Source organism: Centrocercus urophasianus, unplaced genomic scaffold, assembly GCF_019232065.1.
Source record: "Centrocercus urophasianus isolate 14NV4802_14NV808 unplaced genomic scaffold, USGS_Curo_1.0 seq_2, whole genome shotgun sequence".
Classification (NCBI taxonomy): domain Eukaryota; kingdom Metazoa; phylum Chordata; class Aves; order Galliformes; family Phasianidae; genus Centrocercus; species Centrocercus urophasianus.
In genome coordinates, this window is record NW_024884755.1 from 8,696,419 (window position 1) to 8,716,129 (window position 19,711).

Consider the following 19,711-nt stretch of genomic DNA (forward strand, 5'->3'; position numbering starts at 1 on the left):
AAAATTCCACCACAATGAAACTCAGCCTTTTAAATTAATATACTGGAAAAAAAAAAAAAGGAACCTTATTTGGTACTACTGGAAATAGCAGCTAGCACTCATTCCTCCAACTCCTTTCAGAAGCCACAGTGCAAAGCCCTACCTGCCCAGGCATGCAGGCGTCAGCAAACGCACCCTGGGTTGCAAGTCATGCATCTACTGAGAGGAGAATGTTTGGTATAAGCAATCCTTGTCCAGTGCCTCAGCCCAGCTCCTCTGTGACACTCACCTCACAGTGATAACATTCCACATGGTAATCTTTGTCCATTGACACTACTCTGATGGTTTCTTCAGATCCCTGTTGGAGAAGCACAGAAAAGGTAAGAGTGAGCTTTTAAGTGGTGTTTTCTCAATCTTCTTTCAGTATGTTGCCCAACATACAGCTTTGGAAAGGTGCTTCTGTGTGAGATATCCCTTCTCCTTTCGTAGAACAGATCTCTGTAACTGCTGAGGGTCTTCCCCTCCATGCACTGCACTGCAGTACCAGTTTTCCTGTTAAGCAGTCCTGTGGATGTCTAAAATAGGCTGAAAAGGTAATTTGGGAAGCATAGCTAAAATTTCATGTTCAAAAGAGAGTTTTTCTCTTGAAATAAAACAATTTTCCAAGGGCACCCAGAAGTTGAACAAACTATAAGCCAAACACTATGAGATAATGACTAGGTCACTATTCCTAGCAGACTCATTCCCCTCAAACTAGCTGGTGCACAGCTACTCTGCATGTGCACATGGCAGTGTATGTGCCCTACGGTCCTTTACATAGCTGTCTAGCATGTAATTATGCACACAGGCCAAAGCCCCAGTGCGATGATGGATGCAGTGGAGCTGTGTAATACCTGGCAGAGCCCCAGGCTCTGCCAAGCTGCCCATACCCTTCCTGTAACCTCACAGGTTACAGGAACCTTTCCCTGAGCCACTTCCATGCCTCTGAAGACGGAGCTCATTAAATTTGCTGACCCACACTGTTTCCAGTTCCAGGCGTGGTTAGAGCATCAGATATGACGTAGACTATGTCTGAGAGAAGCCACGGGCAGGTTAGCACCTGCACTGCTGGATTTGAACTAACCTATGAAACCTCCGTGGGAAAGAACATGGAGTCTATCCTGCTAACCATCAGATGAGTCAGCAGTAGGACTGCTTTTTTACCTTCTTTTAATAATTATTAATTTTTAAATTATTTTGTAAGGCAAGAAACTAGAAAAGCTCTATGGAAACTTCACTCCTTATACCACCATCAGCAGTGCATGAGGTTCTGGCCCAGCTTTCATAAGGTTTTTAATTTAGCAAAAATAATAATGACAAACATCGGATAATGTGGCATGGTAAAGGTGGGCACACTGAGAGGCTCCAGCCACAGACTTTAGTAGGGCACAGCAGCTTACAGGAGGCACGCTCTGGCTACATGTGCCTGATGAGAGGAGAAAGAAGGCGCGAAGGGCCTTCCTTGTGATCAGGCTGGCCAGTGACATGAGCAGTGGGAACTCAGAGGGTCCTGCAGCTGCTGGAGTTTAATGGAACATCATTGTGGGCAGGCAGAAAGGGATCGTCTTTTCCAGAGTCTTACTGTGCTGACAATACCATCACAATGGTCCGAGGTTGCAAGCAGCAGTCATTCATCTGGCTTTCCTTTTAGGCAACTTTTCTACCTCCTTTTCCACCCTTTAACCACTTCATTATAGTGACCTTCCACGACAACAGGCTGTGTGGCTTCTGAGGGTCAGGGTAACCCCTCAGCTGTCTTTTCAAGCTTGGGCATCATAACAGATGCACATCAGAAAAGCAAACATTGCGGACAAGGAAAATTGCTACTTGAGCTAATGGGAAATTCTAAAAATAAACAGAGCTTTACTTCTTGGATTGTTCTTGGAGCCCCAGTTAGGGCTTTCAATTAAACGAGATTTATAACAGCACAATTAAGACCTGGAAAGCACCCTAATGATACAAAGTAATATGCTACATAAGCACTATGACTATTACAACCTCTGGGAATGTTTGGGAGTGACATTACTGCTGAACTGTATTTAATTTAATATCTGACATACGTTGTGGAAGAAGGAGGAAAAGTTCTTGGAAAGTGTTCTTATGCCAACAGCTGTTTGTTGTAACGAGTCTGTGCACGTTAACATGTACCTGTGCTGGTAGAATCGGCTGGTTACAGGAAGCGCATTTTGGTGCAAAAACCCTAGGGAGCAAGAAGACATTTTCAAGTTACATTTGAAGTTTCTTCAAAAAGTAGAACCAGGAGAACTATTCTTACCATGCCTTCTTTTAGTAAAATGTAAACCTGGGTTTGAAGACATCTCTATGTTGTTTTGGGTTTTTTTTTTGTTTGTTTGTTTCTACAATATTCAGGGAAAAGGAGACTTAGAAAGGTGTATCTACCCCAGCTTTATTGCTTAGCTCTTCTTGACCTCTAAGTATTATCAATCCACCCCTCTTCCTATGCGTGCCCTTTCTCTCACCTTTCTTTATTCAAATTGTGCAAAATAGCTCCTGACCTGGTCGGTCACCAGCTCACATGCTAAATGGGAGAAGGACTGATCTCAGCTAGGATCTGTGTAAACCAAATACATCAGCTGGTTTTACCTGCAGCTGCATTTTATGGTAGTCACTGGGCCAACATCACTCCATCCCCACAATACAGTCAGACCAATACAAATGAATTTAAAGTGATTTTCTCTTGATCCACGAGCTGAGTTACTAGCTGGCTGGAGCAAAGAGAGCATTTACATTTCCTTTGAGCAAGAGTAGAAAAGAGTCCAAAAGCAATCACTTAAACAGTAAAACTTCATCCGGTGAAGGTCAGATCATTCTAACACTGGCTGCTAATTCTATGTCTACTGTCCCATCTAACTTGATGTAACTTACATTCCCAAGTATCATGCATCACTAGCATCTGGACACTAGCAGAACCTACCACCACTTGCAGAATTAGCCACGTCTAATTAGTAATGAAGTCCTGAAAGAAGTAGAGAAGCAGCCAGCAGAGAAATACATCCTCTAATACAACCTCATTTTCAACCTCACTTAGCCCTTGAATTCCCCACAAGACCCACCAAGTGAGTTTTAGAATAACTTTAAAACACTTTACAATGCAGTGTGTGAGAAGAGCACTAAGGGACAGCTAAACAAATAGGAATAACTCTTCATCTACTGCAAGACTCACAGCTGTACCAGTAACTTAACCAGTATAAATCTTCTAAGCATGCAATAGATTTGTTTACTTACGTATGGTAGTCTTTGACACAGTAAATATTGTTCTCCACATCTACAGTGAAGGGGACTCCATCCAAACACTCATTACATACCACGCAGCGGAAGCAGCCAGGGTGGTATGACTTTCCAAGGGCCTGTAAGATCTTAAGAGGCAAAGAGCAAAGTAAATGGGTGCACAATTACATGAAATCCTTCCTCATACACTGCTGTGTCTGACTTTTAAAAATGACAGAAGCACATGCTTTGGGATGAATTTACCAATCTGGAGTTCTGTCAGCAAGGGGCCTTTTAAAATAACGAAGTTCCTGATTTCTGTGGGTTTCTATCAGGCTCCCAATAATGACAGAGATCTGTGAAAATCAGGTTAAGTCCATCAGTATTAGCTCTGCATGGCTAATACTGCCCAACAGAAACTAAGAACAGCTTCACAGACTACTTGGAAAATCTGTTGCAGTCAAATACAAGTGAGTAGGATACAGAGTTAATTCACAAAATGCATCAGACCGTGACAGAAGGAGTCTAAAGTAGCCATTGCTCACACCTACACAGTAAAATAATAAAACTCCTGTTCCACCACACTTACTGACCAGTTATTACTCAGTTATAGGGGCCCATCAGTTTTTGCTAAGATCTTATCAATGAGTAATCAAAACTGCCCATGCTTCTGTCATGCTGACCTTCCCTACTGCCTGTTCCTATGGAGATATTCGAGACCTGTCTGGACATCTGCCCGTGTGGCCTATTGTAGGGTACCTGCTTTAGCAGGGGCTTTGGACTCAGTGATCTCTTGAGGTCCCATCTAATGCTGTGATTCCGTTATTTTAGAAGCTTCACAGAAAGCCTTTATTATGCAGTTTTCTCAATACTGTTATAAAATCCCTTCCACTTAGTGGAGGTGGCATGGCACAGGGCCATCAAAGATAGCACACCGAGTTCATGGACTAGGTTCTGGGAAGGACTAGACAAGGTTCCATCTTCAGGAACTCTCAAGAGATTATAGCACCAATTGTACACGTTTCAGGTGTAACCACTATCTTTGGGAGGTAATTTCAAAACGTTTCTGCTAGCAGCAGCACTCAGCTACTAATAGACTGTACAGGGAGAATCTCCACTGACAAAGCTGATGTGGCCTTGCAGCTGTTTCTACAGGTAAAGTTCAACAGGAACTAAGACATGGAGCACAGCTTTCTGTTCAGTGACTGGTATCAGACACTTTGATTTGCAAGACTGCTCCTACCCAGATGCAACTTGTGTTTAGGCATGCATTGCTATCCAAACAGCTACATAACAAGCACAAGCCTGGTGTGGTTGTGCAGCCACCCTTTGCACAGAACAACTGCACTTTCAGCCCTTGAAAGCTTCAGGCTGCACCCAACCCTGTGGGGCTGCAGCACTGTTCCTCAGTTGCACACCAGTAATGTGACTGTGCAGACATGTTTGCTGCCTGTGCACTCCTAAGGAGGAACACAAAGCAATTAGCCAAATAAGACTGCTTAATTCCTGGAGCTCCCAAAGCAGGTTCCTTTTTTTTTGGAGTATACTTGCTGATGGGAGAATGGCAGACTTGCCAAGCTTCCGGCCACTGAGCTCCACCAACAAGATATTAGACTCTTGCCCGGCATCCTGCAATTAAAGGCCAGTTCAAAGCATGCAAGTTGTGATACCCCTCCCCCTCCCAGCATGACACAACTCTAGAAGTTTGCTCTTGGGCTAAAACGAACAATATCCTTGTCCAACCAGTGGTGCCAGGATATGTGCCAGAATTCTCATTAGTGAAGTCTGTGTTCCAGCTCCTACTGCACCTTTGTGTTTGCAGTGCAATCACTACTTCTATTACGTGCACTGATAAATGTTAATGTACACTTTAGAGCAAGAGAAAAACATTGGCATACATGTGATCTGCACTTCTTCAGTGTGCAAGCCATTTTACTTGGGAATTCTGCTTAGAAAGAACAGATGAAATTTATCCTGCTTTCACCTAGAGAAGGATGCCAGCAGTATCTGGCTCAAACCACAGCTCCTTGTTTTCTTATAAAAGTAACTGACCAGTGTCTCCCTGCAAATCACAGTAGCAAATAACAGATTTTAACAGATGTAGAGCAAGTGGCAGAAGGCAAATAAAGCAAGAAGCAACTCACGGAGCTGGGAACAAACCTCAAGACTATTGTTAGTGTTTCTCTCTTTTCTAGCCCAGACCTCGACCCCACTGAAAGAGCTCTTGTCTTACAGAGCACAACCCGTTTTCCTTTACCATGCTCATACAAAGCTGTGGCCTATATTCTCCCTTTGTTATTTCTTTTTTTAACTGGCATGTGGAAGAAAAATGGCATCCCATGATCTCAGGTAGAAGAGAAGCCCAACTTCAGACCAAGTAAGCAAGAATATACTTCAGGTTACAATACTGCCTCAATTTGAAACGCTGCCTTTACAATAGTGGAGACACAATGATATTCTGACTAGCGAATAAGCACGTTGTCTAACAGACCACTATCCAAAATACATCAGAAAAGATATAAAACAGTTTAGGTCTCTTACCATTTCCATTATGAGGTGTCCACAAACAAAGCACTTATCTGCTGTTTGCTGGAAACCCGAATACTGTTGAAATAACAGAAATAACAGGGTTATTAGTAGCCACTCTTTTAGCTGCAGAAATAGATGAACATCATGCTGCTTTCTATCCTGTGCTGTATATGACAGCAAACTACACAATACATCTGCTGCCATATGTTTTCCTTTATATTAGCGTGAGGGGATTACATGTTATTTCAGATCCAGAGGTTGGAGGCAAAATTATTACTGTTATGCAACAAAGTGATTTTGAAGAAAAAGGTCTTGCAGGCACTTTGGTGGGCCTGAAAAGTCACCAAATGATGCTGTGGCAGCTGACACAGCTCCACACTAAGGAATATAGCTTATGCAATCTTCAACTTTGAAACTTGTGCACAAGAGACTGTAGTGCAGAGGAACACATACAGAGGTGGCTATTTCTGCAAGATATTGCTCTGAATTGTGCAGTGAAACTGATGTGCAAGTCTGGACGAAACAGCTGAGTTCACCTCCCCACTTTCAAGTAGCAGCCTTTGTATCAAAATGCTTGCTTTTTTCTTCTAACTGAGGTAGAAAAGGCCTGGCTGCTCGGGATGCTTCTTGGCTGCACTGTATCTCAGTAACCATCTGGCTAGACTATTTCCTAAGGTTGCGAACTGAAGGGTTACTGGAAACAGGTGGGTAGGTCCTGGCAGCGCAGACAGCAGAGGATTAACAATAATTCAAACCCAGCTAATTCTAAAATCCTGCTGGAATGAATTTACCGGTACCATCTGGCTGTCGTTTGATAAGGAATGCAAAGGAGCATTTACCCAGCTATTGATTAAGAAAGAACGTTATTTCCCAGGAAGAGAATGGCTTAATGGTCACATTAATGTCATTTAGTGCTAACTAGACTGTCATAAATTACACTGTTTGTCAGAAAGAAAGGTTTTGCTGACACAAAATCACTCTTTACAAGACTTACCCTATTATATTAAAACCCTGATTTGTTTTTAACAAGAGAATTGTTATTTGCCACATTCAGAACTACATTACTCTATTAAGACGACTTCATAACATGGTAATAAGTCTGATATCAGTGATAAAATATTTCACAGGCTTGGGAAACTGCCCCTTTGCCGCTACACTATTCTTTCTTCCTGATAGCAGCACTGATCTCAGACAAATCAGAAACCTGCTTTACTGACAGCTGGTAGATTAGGCTTTGCTTGTGCTTTACCTCTCTTTGGACTGGAAAACAGTAACAGGCAGGGAAACCAGCAGCACCATTTTTCCATCTGATGGCAGTGCTGTTTAGAGGTAAACAATATGTCATCATCTCTACGTTTTTTGTCTCTCACCTGTCAGTCAACTTCACCTCTGCAGTTTGTTCTCTTCTCTTTGAGAATTCAGACGTGGCTGTTGTGCTAAGTTTACAATTTTAGAAGCAGAGCTTAAAATATTAATTAAAATTGTCAACCTCTGCCTTTGAAACAGTTGATTACTAATCTTACTAATTACTAAGCTTCACAAGCCTCGTGCGTACAAGACAGAGACTGTTACTTGCTCCGGACAGCAGACAAGGGAGAATGGCTTCATTATCATCTGTCAGCACACCAAGGAGCCTCCCTGGTGATGGGTTCCCAGTGTGGCTGGTGGAAGCAGCACTGGTCCCTCAGAGCTTGCAAACGATTCAACTCCATGAGAAGAGGGGTTTGGTTGTACAGACTTGTACTCTTTGTCATTACTGACATTACTCCATAGCTGGAGGAGGGAAAAGAAATTTTGGGTATGCCACCCTTCCTCATAATCTGGAGACATGAAAAGCAGATTGAGACAAGACAGTGAAATAATTAATGGATCGACATGCAAGATCCTAGCTGAGAAAGCCCATCCTAGCTACGTTTCTTGTACACAAAGTAGTTTATACATACAGTTTAATTCTAAATGCAGACAGAATGAGGCTTAGTTTGTAAAGTTCTCAGATGTATTTTTTTTCTGAAGATAACAAGTACAGACCAGCCTCAAACTAGATAAATGCATTCAAAAGGATACAGACAGTATGAACCCAGGACAAGTAAGTGTATTTTTGAATGTTCTCAAATATTTGTTATAGATGCTCATTAAGTATATACAAAAATATTCAAAGAATTTGTTATGAAATAATTGCTGTGAAATTCAAAGCTCAAAATGAAGCCTTATTCTTTACTGTCCCATCTGTGGACTAGAAGTAAGATGCTAATTACCAAAATGCAAAGAAAACAAGTAAATGCTAAGGAGCTGGTAAAATATTTTTCCCAATTCCTTGATTTGGTCCCAGATGCCTTCTCCCATATTTACCTTGTCCTTGAATTCTCACTCAGGATAACAAAATCTAGTTTATGCGCAAGAATCAAGACCTTCATAATCCAACTCCCCAGTGATATTTATACTAAAATAAGACTCTAGAAAACCTTGAGATACGATTAACATATGCCAGAACGGAAGAGTGAAAATAAAGTAGAAGACTTAGCTGGCTGAACTTTTCTTGTTCGCTGTCCACTATACTTTGATTATCTAACAGGCACAAAGAGAAGAACAAGTCCCCTTCTGTGTCAAATATTTAGGACCGATAGCGTCCTTCTATGAAAATCTTAGGGTTTATGAACGGTTCTGTCTAATATGCAAGAATTTAACAATGAATTTTGGGCATATAATGGACAATTATGCATGGAGGTTAATCCCACCAAGTACGGTAGGAAAACATTTCTCCTGTCTGCCCTGAACCCTCCAACCAACGTTGGTTGTGTAGCCAGGGCCTTTTAAAGTTCAATACTCTCATCGGGATTTTCAGAAGCAAAACCAAACAAAACAAAGCATTCCTGACAGAGGCTTCGGGATCCCAAGTTTCTACCTTAGGCAACATGAGAGCCTGGAAGGGACATGTCACTGCTTCTCCTTCACATGCCTAACCAAGCCCAGGGAGAGACTGATGCACTTCCCTGCTGTCACGTACTCAATAAAACAAAACCCTCCTCCTGGAAACAGACCCTGGAATCTCATTCAGACCCATTTTCTTCTTTGATGGGGATGTTCAAAACCTGCTAAAGGTTTGTGCAAACAGATCAAGTGGGTTACATTTCAGTAGGTGTGGCAGTTACTGCCAATGGTATGAAGCTGTAAAAACTGTTACAGCACTGCAAAGTCACCGAATGTGAATGTTAAGCCTAGAATTGAGATTCTTACCCTTTTATGCTTCAAGGGCTTTTGAGAGGTATGATCAGGAGCTTTTGCCAAAATGCTGTAGGCATTTAATTTGGAAAACTAATTTCTGAATTGGGTGCTATGCTAATAATGTATTCCAACCCCAGGCTGCCTGTAATCCCTCACAGACTCTCTTCTCCTTGGTTTCCCATTAGCAGAGCATCTGTCTTCTCACTGCTCTATTGTTTGCACTCTGCATGGGACCCTTAGTACATGGGATACAACAATGCAAGAAATTCATGGGGTCACATTAAAAGAGGGAGAGAATATCAAATTTGGTTTCATGCAGATGGTTGGTTTTTTTCTGTTTCTTTTCTTTTTTTTTTTTTTTTTTTGCACACACATTTAAATGCAGTGATTAAACTGAACTGAACAAAATGGAGCCTTCACAGACATCAAAGATACTGAAGCCTCAGAGCAGGTGGCAGAGATTAAAGCAAAATAGTCCAGAACCTTACCCTTCATCTTGCTGGAAAACCTTTCATATACCCTGTTGCTGTGCCCTGCCTTACTGCCAGTAAGGAAACACTACCACAGCAGCGTATCTTCATGTTTCTGCATTTCCACTTAGTTGCAGCTGAAAGACATGGATTGGGCAAGGATAGACCTTACGTTCAGCACAGAATTTGTTGGACTGTGAAAACACTGACAAAACCCAGGGATTCAGCTGGTAACTGACTGCCTTTCAAGGCACATGACTTGGATTTGTCCACTTCAGATTAATGGTATCAGCGTTACGGAACTTGAAAGTCCCTCCTGTCCCAACCTACAGCAGTCAGCACCTTGAAAATACTCACAGACTTCCTCAAACTTACATCTACCAGAAATACCACATAGCAAATCCCTTTCCAAGCTTTCATTCCATTACTCCAGTAAACATATTGATAAGCAATGTTTGTCTGTTCTCTAACTGGAGAATGCATTTTAATCGCAAGTCTCCTAAATGCAACATCCTAGCAATTGTCTAAACTACATTTGCTCTGTGACTTCCATTAGATATCAAATGGGCACAACTACAACTTAAATCGTTTACCTTTCAGCTGGATTCTGTTTTTTTCTGAGAGTCTCTGTCAGCAGCGATGGGCTCTCGGACCAATGCACCAGTCCCAGTGCTCACCTCCCAAATACTTATACTGAGGTAGAAAATCAAACCTCTGGCTCCAGCTGACACCAGCTTCCATTACACTAAATAAAAACAATCTTCCTGAGGATGCAGCAAGTGGAACAGACTATTTCCCACACTGCCAGTTGTAGAAAACAGCATGTGTGCAAACTGAAAAGAATAGCTTCATTATCATTAATATTTACATTTCAGCCATGTATGTTAGAGGCCCAAATTAGGGTCAGGGTCTCATTTTACTTGGTGCTACAGGAGATGAAGGTGCAAATCACCCAGTTAGCCCTCCATTAATATCCCGCTCCTTGCTCCTATCATCTTTGTCTCCTCCTTGCCAGTCTTGCATTCATTGCCCCTTACATACCTTTAAAAATATTTAGTGTTTTACAGCTGTGGATCTAAGATGAGGCCTAGTATATTCTCTGCAACCAACTTCTGTGTTCAGTGGTCAGTTACAGAGAAGAGGCTAGGGCTGTGGCAAGGAAGGCGGTGTTAAGAAGAGGTACCAGTTGCTGGTGGGAAGGAATGATTAGAAACCCTGGAGAACTAGAATGAGGGGGAGATTTGAGAGGCAGCCAGCATGATTTCAAAGCACAGCTCTGTTAGCACTGTAGGCTGATGACCCTCCATCTGCTCAGCCCTTGTGCCTCTGGAGTAGAGAGGAACGTGGCCAGGGCAGGAAGCACACCGTCATGGTGGGGCTGGCCATACTCGGGGACACAAAGGGCAGAAAGGGGGCACCTTAAAGCCTCCCAACATCATATGTCTCTCTGTTTGGTTGGCATCTGTAAAATGACATTTTTAGAGCTTTTCTCCTTGAGGATTTATAGGCAAGGTGACAGATCTTCCTCCAGTCTCATTCACTGAAATAGATGAATAGATTTAGATGAAACCTTCAACAAAAATTGACAGCAAAGTTAGCCAGAGGCAAAATCCCAGCACGGAGAAGTTCAGCTTAAAAGATTAAATTTGGCAAAGTTGTAAGACGGGGGAAAAAATTATCTTAAAAGGGGAAATTTTGTATGACCTTAATGCTATTCAGTGCAGCATGTAGTGTCTGTAATTGGTTATTTCCATAGCATCTGAGTGTATTCCAGTAGTACACTAAGCAATGTAACTAACAGCTGTCACAAGGTTCATTTTCCCTCTGATCTCTTCCTTGGAGGGAAGTTCTCTTATTTCTAAACCTCTGCTGGACCCCCACTCAATAATGTTCATTACCTCAAGAGAAAAAATAAGTCCATAGAAAGTTTTTAAAAATGCAGTAACAGATCTAAGATTCAGGCTGCTTTGTGACATTTTAAAAGTTTTTTTTCTCCAAGAAAAACAGTAATTTATTTTAAATTTCTTTACGTGGTATTTAAGCATTGAACAGGAAAGACAAAATTATTGAGCTGCTTTTCCTTCACCCGTGATTAGGCAGCAATTTATCAACAAAATGGCAGAAGCCATCTGACTGGGATTATTTACTATACTGTAAGGAATTTATGTTTTGTTCACCAGGAACAGTGTCCCTGTTATGGCTAGTTAGCCATCTGTGTCCTCAGAGCTTTCAGGGAAGGATTAAACTGTCATTTGTTTTGTTTCCTTTCATGAAATAAGTATCCTAACAGGGCTGAGGCAAGAGCTGGAAATTGCTGGACTTGCTACCTTAAGGTGGCATAAGAAGAGTAACTGTATCTTCCCTGGAGCCATAGCAAGCCAGTGAAAAGTTAGGGCTTTCTGCTTTGTTCTTTTCTGTGAGCTACCACAGTGCTCCTACCAGAAATTGTAGATTAGGACATTTCTACAGCACACCAAGGTAGGATCAGGATTATCTGGCACTGCGATTTTTTTCCTAAATCTGATTCTTTCACTACATTTAGTCCATGTGGCTTGGATCTACGCACTGGCTGAATTTGCAGCTGGTCAGGAGCGGGAGGCTGACAACAAATAAAGAGTAATGCCACGTCCCCTCCTGTAGGTGCAGTTCACCAGCCCTAACACTGATTCAGGATCCCTCACACATCGAGGTTAGCACTAATACCCAAGGATGATCCCAACAGTGCCATGTGGCATCTTCCCTCCATCTACAATTCCACGAGCATGTCTAAAAACTTCTAGCGTCTCTTTCTTGGAAAGAATGAGCAAAATAAGCTGCCTGATTTGGAGAAAGATAATCTGTGCCCTCAATAAGAGCAAACATGTGGGAAAACTATTTGTTAGAAGAATGCACCTTGTGGCTACTGCCAAAGGTTTTTGATGGGTGTATCTGTGCTTTGGGTAGTTTTATGGCTGCACAGTGGAAATTGCTCATAATGCAATTTTACAGTGCAGACAACATCTGCACTTCTGTAACACCTCTGTCCAAAAATTAAAAGCACCTTTCAAAGAAAGGGTCAAATTTATATAATAAATAACCAGGTCACCAGCTGCAAGGTTGCAACTGTGACAACATTCCCACACATATAGGACCATGTAACTCATCAGTTCTCAGAGAAACAAAAGCCAAAGGGGCAAGGACACCAACAGGAGACAGTATTTTCTTAGCAGGAATACAATCACAATGCAGGTCAATTGCTATTGCTTTCCTCTCCAATATTTATTTATTTTTCCATGTTCCATACCTAAGAATGAGACCAGAATCTGACTGCATTTAATAGTCAGAAAGAAGCTGCAGTGAGACAACAAGTCTCACAGTGCAACAGACGTAGATAGGAGTATGTACTCTTCTTGCAGCTGCTATTGGCCAGACAGAGGTTTGTGGGGCGGAAGGCAGGTCTCTGTGGGGACTATGGAGCCACTCCAGGGACAGTGCATAGCAGCTCCTATAGTTCTGCCAGCTTGCTTCTTGACCTGCAAAGCTCTCATAGTAGTGCTAACAGAACTGAGTGCAAGATTAGCCTCAGACATCCTGAAGCAACTTGTTTTTGTTTTTGTTTTTTTTAAACACAATCCACCTCCCCAGCTCTTTGACTAACATCATACTGTGGTCAGCAGCTAATCTGTATATAAAGCTGTAGGAAAGTTTGGAGCTTTAAATTTTCAGTTATCTTGAAAAAAAAAAAAAAATTGGCTCTCTGTTTTGGACAGAGAAACCTCTTTTTAGACAGCAGGAGGCTTCTGCACAGCTTAGGAGCAAGATCTGGAGGCAAGAAGTAGTTAAAGTGATTTCCTTTTTGAATGCTACTATGCAGCCTTTTCCTCTGACTGCTCTGTTCTGAGCTTGCTCAGTCCACAGGACTCTGAAGACGGCAAAGTTGTTTTAATTAGAGAAACAAGGCAATTTCTGGTATTCTCGCTATGAGGTTTGCTCAAGGGAAAATGAAAGAGAGCAAAATCACTTTCTGAGAAGCAGTCAGTTTAATGCTGGCAGGATAACTTCAGAAGTTAATTTCTTTTGCTGCATTTTGCTGCAGTCCTTGAGTCTGTTTCTCTCTCATCTCCCCATGCTAGGAGAAATCTGTTACAAAGTGCCCACGGTAGGATTAGGCTTAAATATCAACACCTTAAATGTCCCAACAGCTCCCACAGTTGCAGAAAATGTATTTCTATCAGGTCCATAACCTGTTTTATTGGGAAAATCATTGCATCTCCCTACAGAAGCCTACTACAGAACATGTCAATTCCTCACTCAAAGCCTGAATGTTCTCCAAAAAGATGTAGATTTTCAGATTTAAAATTGCCTTGTTTAGGCTGAGATTACAAACTAATAGCAACAATCATGTCCACTGAGTCTGTGTGAGAGGTTTTGGTCATGGAAAAAGTACATTCTGACACAGTACAAAATAAAAATCTCAAAGGGTCAAAAATCTCTCCACCTCACACTCTATTTTTCCTCTGTCTCTCTACACTTCTCAGAAACAGAGGCAAGAAGGAGTTGAAAAAAGCATGGAAGAAAATAACATTTTCATTCCAAAACACAGGCAAAACAGTAACGTATTTCAATTACTAAAAGTAACCTTTCTGTACAAAATATGACCAGCTCTTCTCGGGAGTTGCCAGCTGTGGTAGGCTGAGAATACAGGTATAACACAAAGGCAAACATGGCTTACATTCTAAGAATTTCCATAGTTCTCATGGATCGCACTGATGAGAAATGCATTTGTGCAGTCTGTACTACCAGCAATACTTCTGCTGTGGGATATACTCTGAGTAATTCCCTTGCAAAAAGGATGGACATATTTTCATTAGAAATGGAAAGCTGTTCTGAAGACCCATGATTCTAAATGTACGGTATTTCAGAGAACAACAAAGGTGCTGTAAATTCAACATACTGGTTTCTCCAATTCATCATCCTATAAGCTGAAACGTAGCAGTTCAATTCCCGGCCACACTGTTCACTCGTTCTTAATTATAAATGGTGCGCCACTTACGAAATCATCCCTGTGTACTGCACAATCTGCACCCTTAATTGCACAAATACTTCATTTTTGGAACAACGCAACCCAGCAATAAGCTTCCTTTTCCTTTTTCATGACTCAGTTTCTATTAACGTACAGCATTTATAAAAACTCTGGGCGCACGGAAAGAAAATTAGTTGCTCCTCTATGGCTCATGGTTTTTAGCTAATCACAGCAAAGCTCCACATCGCTCCTAGCACAGCTGTGATATTAAAACTGCACCGGCAACAACGTACACAGCAATGACGTGCTCCAGACAGAAATGTCTTCCCTCTTGTTGTGACTTGCATTCACCAGATATTTAAGGTTGAGTTTGACAGGATTTGTGGATCCAAGAAGACACAAGCTTAAGCAGCTCCATTGTTTATTCTCGTAATTTATACTTTGTAATGGCTTATGAACAGTTACACACTTGGTTTCATAGCCATCCCTTCAAACTATGGGCCCAATCCTGTTATGGAATTAGTAGTAAAATGTTTCCCAACTCCAGCATTGGCAGAAAGGTACTCCAGAAGACAAAACCAACTCTCAAGCAAACACAATATGAAAGAACAATTTGGTCTAAAAACAGTGAAAAAAATGCCTGAAGTCTTACTTACTAGGAAGTCTTCTTCACAGTAGACCTTGCCATTGACATTGTAGAATGCTTTTCCTCGTAGTCTTCTCCCTGTTAAAATATTGCACTGTCAGAATTTTGTTCAGGATACGAAGTACAAAGCACGTCCTGCTGCATGTGTTAACGTGGCCAGCTCCTGGTGTCTTTCCTCTTGGCAGCATCCACCCATGTACATGGTGAGGAGGATTAGTCTGTAGTCTCCATCCTGCATTAACAAACTCCTTATCAACCAAACATTAGTTGTGAGTGATAGAACCCAGCTGATACCAGTTCCTGGAAAATTTGAAATCTAAAACCAAAGAGGATTATTCTGTGGGGAAAGGCTCATTTGCAAATTGATACAATTCCCTTAGTAAGTAAAATCACACCACTGGAATCCACTGGATCACATCCACTGGAATCAACATCAGCAACACATTTGTCTCTGAAGGACCACAAACACAAACTACAGCATATGGCTGTTCCTGTCACTAAAGCATCAATGTCAAAACAACTATGCACTGAACTACCTGTGATACTAAGGCAGTACTGGTCACATGCAAAGGTGAATACAAAAAATCACATTGAAAACAAGAGATTTCATGAAATCTTACAGAACTCTAAAAGCCAGTGGTCATCATGAACTGGCAGCACCCCTTACAGTTAAGAAGTAAAGAACAGACTACAGTGAGTCCAAACAAAACGGATACAAAAAAATGAACTCAGAAATAACTGAGCCCAGCCAGATTTTAGGTACCACACACGAGACCTCTGCTGTACAACAGAACTGCTACACCAAAGGGGAAGAGATTTTATCAGTGTAAAACCAGCTAGTGGGTGGAAACCAAACCAGTGCTGACATACCTTATTTCCACTCCCTGTCAGGTTCCAAGTGGCCAAAGCTTCCAAATACTTGGATGCTCTCACAAGCCACTTGCAGCTTAGGCAGGCAGATGGCACAGTGCGTACTGCAGGCTGCATACCAGCTGTGGATGGGAATGCACAGCAGCAATACTGTCAGGGACATGAGAGTAATGAAGAGGGCAAAAGACTCTGTACTACAGGTCAATAGAAAACCTCTCCCAGGTCACCACTGAAGTTTTTTTCACACAGAACAAGCTTGGACTTCTCATAGAGCAGCTGCCCCATAAACACCGCCTATCTGCGGTGGGTTCAACTCACAGGGCCAGAGAGCTGAGCCAGTTGGCCAAGCACAGAGGGGCAGAAACGTTCGTCACGGTTTCCATAAACAGTGTTGAGGAAAATATGATTAATTTTCATTGCTTAAAAGTGCCTTTTACATGTTGCCCCTGTGATCCAATCCTGGGAAAGAGTGTGTGGCACAAAAAACTTAGGATCTGGACTGAAGCTTTTGGGAAATCACATGCTGCATGTGGTTGTCTGGCGGTTTTACTGTCGTGGCAGAGGGAAATGCTTCTTTTGTGTGCACATTCTTGGGCTGTTGATCTCACAGGCTGCTGTCTCCATACTGCTGGTAGGTGGAGCCAGCTCTTGTTTGTCTTTCCAGCTGCCTGGTAGCTCTGGTGGGGACCAGGAGCCTGGCGGCATGGACAATGCACTGAGACCATCAATCTTCTTTGAGACTCTTTGGTAAAACGGCTCTGTGCCATATATCACAGAAACAAGACATGGGGCCAGGATAGCTCTCAGGGTGGGTCACAGAGCCTCTCCAGGCTGGATCAGGAGCAACCAGCACTCGATCTCTGCTGCTTTGCCACTGTTCCTAAACCTCTCCACCAAAAGATTCGTCACTGCCCTTCCCAGCCTGCTCCTGGTCTTAACTACAGCACTGTTGTCATCTTTCAGAACACTTCTGAGTACAGAGCTTGTGCCAGCGTGCTGACGAGTAACATCATCTGCCAAGGTGTAGGGCCGACCAGGCACAGGATTGGGCAAGACGACATTTGGCCAAGAAAGAGATCTACTCCAGACAAGACACCAAGGATTGCTGTCCTTTGCCCTGATGTACTTACCTAAATGAAAATAAAGGAGCTAATAATAAAATTGTGAGAAAGAGGAGGAAAAGGACAGAGGTCAGAATAGCTTTTTGAAGGACATCTTGGCCTTTGTATGGGAAACGAAGGGGCCACACTCTGCCCACAGACTCGTCTTTGATGTGCTGATGCACTTCCAACTTACTCACACACACTGCCTTCACCAGTACAGAAGGAGAGAATTGGCTTCATGTAGTAAAGCTCTGTCCATCACCCTCACTGCACACCCATTGTGATCAGAAGCAGCACAGATAATCAGGGGCAAATCCTGAACTATGTTGCTGAAAGCATCTCTACAAGAAACAACGCCCTCAGCGAGGGCAGGCGCTGGCATCTCCTGAGGCACTACAGAAGGTACATGAGGGCCTGTATGTCCTGCTTCTTGTTGTGGCGTGCAGACCTTGGCAGCTCTCAGGTTGACAGAGGGGCCTCAAATTCTAATCCTGCGATTTCCTCAGCACAGCACCATGGCAGAAGTCAATCATGCCTGATTCTGCCCTGAACGAGAAGGATGCAAAGTAAACTTGGCAAAAAGGATGTTTTAGAATGACACTTAGCGATGCTTATAATATCAAGGGTGTTTGGCAGCTGACTGCCCTAAGACATGAAACAACCTTACCTCACCCAAGCACAGCAAAGCTACTAGCCCGTATCCCAGTCACTGCACAGCTCGTGAGCTGCTGCTCTTCAATTCCACATGGCTCTGTACCAGCTGGCAAACACAGGTAACTGACCTCCCTTCCTGTACAGCTGATGCAGTCTGTTTCATACTGTTTTAGTTTCAGCTGAGACAGAGCTGTTTTTCTTCATAGTGTCTGGTACAATGCTTTGTTTTGGTTTTTAGGAGAAAACCAACGTTGGTAACACTCTGATGCTTCCAATTGTTATTGAGCAGTGCTGTACAAAGCCAAGGACACTTCGGTTTTCCCAGTTTCTTCTGCTGTCCTACCAACAAGCGGAGAAAAAGAAGCAGGGAGACCCAAGAGCCTCCCAAGCCTTATGGCCTCAAGGGAACAAAGAAGGTTGGATGTTAGGAGATATTTCTTCTCTGAGAGAGCGGTCAGGTGCAGGAATGGGCTGCCCAGGGAGGTGATGGAGTTACCAACCTTGGAGATGTTCAAAAAGCATTTAGATGTTGTACTGAGAGACACAGTGGGAAATACTGGTGATAGGTGGATGGTTGGACTGGATGATCTTACATGTCTTTTCCAACCTTGGTGATTCTATGACTCTAAGGGGCCCAAGGTGCTGCAAAGAGACAGAATCAGGACAAATGACTTAAACTGGCCCAAGATATAGTCCATACCACATGACATCACGTGGAAGGAAAGTTTAGAAAAGTTTAGTGTCTGCATGCTGGGGGGCTCTCCTGGGCACGGTCATGGGTAGTAAGCAATTGCTCGTGCATCACTTCTTATAGACATTCATATACATACATACAGTCCTAACTATTATCCTTTACCTTTTCTCTATCTTAGTAGATAAGTTCTGTTTTTCTGATTCTTTCTCCCATTGCACTGAGAAAGAGGGAGTGAGCGAATGACTGTGTGGTGCTGAGCCACCTGCTAAGTTAAACCACAACACATGCAACACTCACATGGCATGCAACACTGAGGAAAACTACTATTTTCCCCATTTCATAGCTGAAAAAAAACCAAGCTATTAAGGAAGTGACTTGCCTAAACTCACAAAACAAGCAAATAGCTTACTCACATGCTAATTACTATTATTAGCAATAATTAATATGATTGATATGTCTTTTACCTTAGAGGACATTCATTCAGGGATAGTACAGTAATTACCTCATAAACAAGCAGCAGCAAGTTATCACACAAATAGTGCAGACTGCACTGCATTGGTTTCTACATACTGCAATAGAGGCAAAAACCTGCTTTCCACTTGCCCACTAGGAGCAGCTGCTAAATGGCTGCATTGAGCACAGGCAGACGCCCAGCTCTGAGAGCGCCTGGCATCAAGTGAGCACCGTCATCGACCCAAATCCTCCAGCAATTGCCACAGGGATGCAAAGCAAAAGAGCCACAGCACGCTGTGCTGCCTGGCCAGCCAGCCAAGGATACCCTGCACCAGGGTACAAGGCTTTGCAGGCTGGGACAGCCGACTGAGCTACTGTCAGGGCGGCTTCTTCTCTTGAGGTACTGGAGCAGCTCTGGAGCCCACAGAGCACTAACCTGTCCCATGCAGCTGTAACCTGGTACTGTCAAGTAAAGTTTAAGAAAAGCTTTAGCCAAATTTTTTTTAGCCAGCTGAGTCAAGCATCTGGTCAAATAACCAGGTACATCTCCTGTCCACTGATAAAATGGGCCTGCTGCTCGGTTTTCCTTTAAGTGCCTGAGTGCAGCCAAGTCCAGGTTACTATTCGCTTTCATAATATTGAAGCAAAAATCAGAGTTTCTAACTAAACTTGAAACAACCCGCAGATAGCTCATTAAAATAATAGTAAGCACTTAAAATGAGCAGCCTCGCAGAGAGTTCACAAGTACAAGGTTTCACAAACACCGTGCTTCTTTCCTCTTTTAGCTGGATACCCACCTTGGCACATCCACCCCGTCAGACC

General features: G+C 42.7%; 1 protein-coding gene across 2 annotated transcripts in view; it reads right to left on the reverse strand.

Moving 5' to 3' along the window:
* Window positions 1–19,711, reverse strand: part of LOC122161896 (WT1 interacting protein) — a 75,372-nt gene that overhangs the window by 5,579 nt on the left and 50,082 nt on the right. For both annotated transcript variants that reach the window (XM_042821655.1, XM_042821654.1), the window contains exons 3-7: window positions 15,126–15,193; window positions 5,788–5,850; window positions 3,265–3,395; window positions 2,167–2,218; window positions 269–337 (exon numbers count right to left, since the gene is read on the reverse strand). In XM_042821655.1, coding sequence (XP_042677589.1) covers window positions 269–337; window positions 2,167–2,218; window positions 3,265–3,395; window positions 5,788–5,850; window positions 15,126–15,193 — 383 coding nt within the window. The remainder of the gene's footprint in view (window positions 1–268; window positions 338–2,166; window positions 2,219–3,264; window positions 3,396–5,787; window positions 5,851–15,125; window positions 15,194–19,711) is intronic.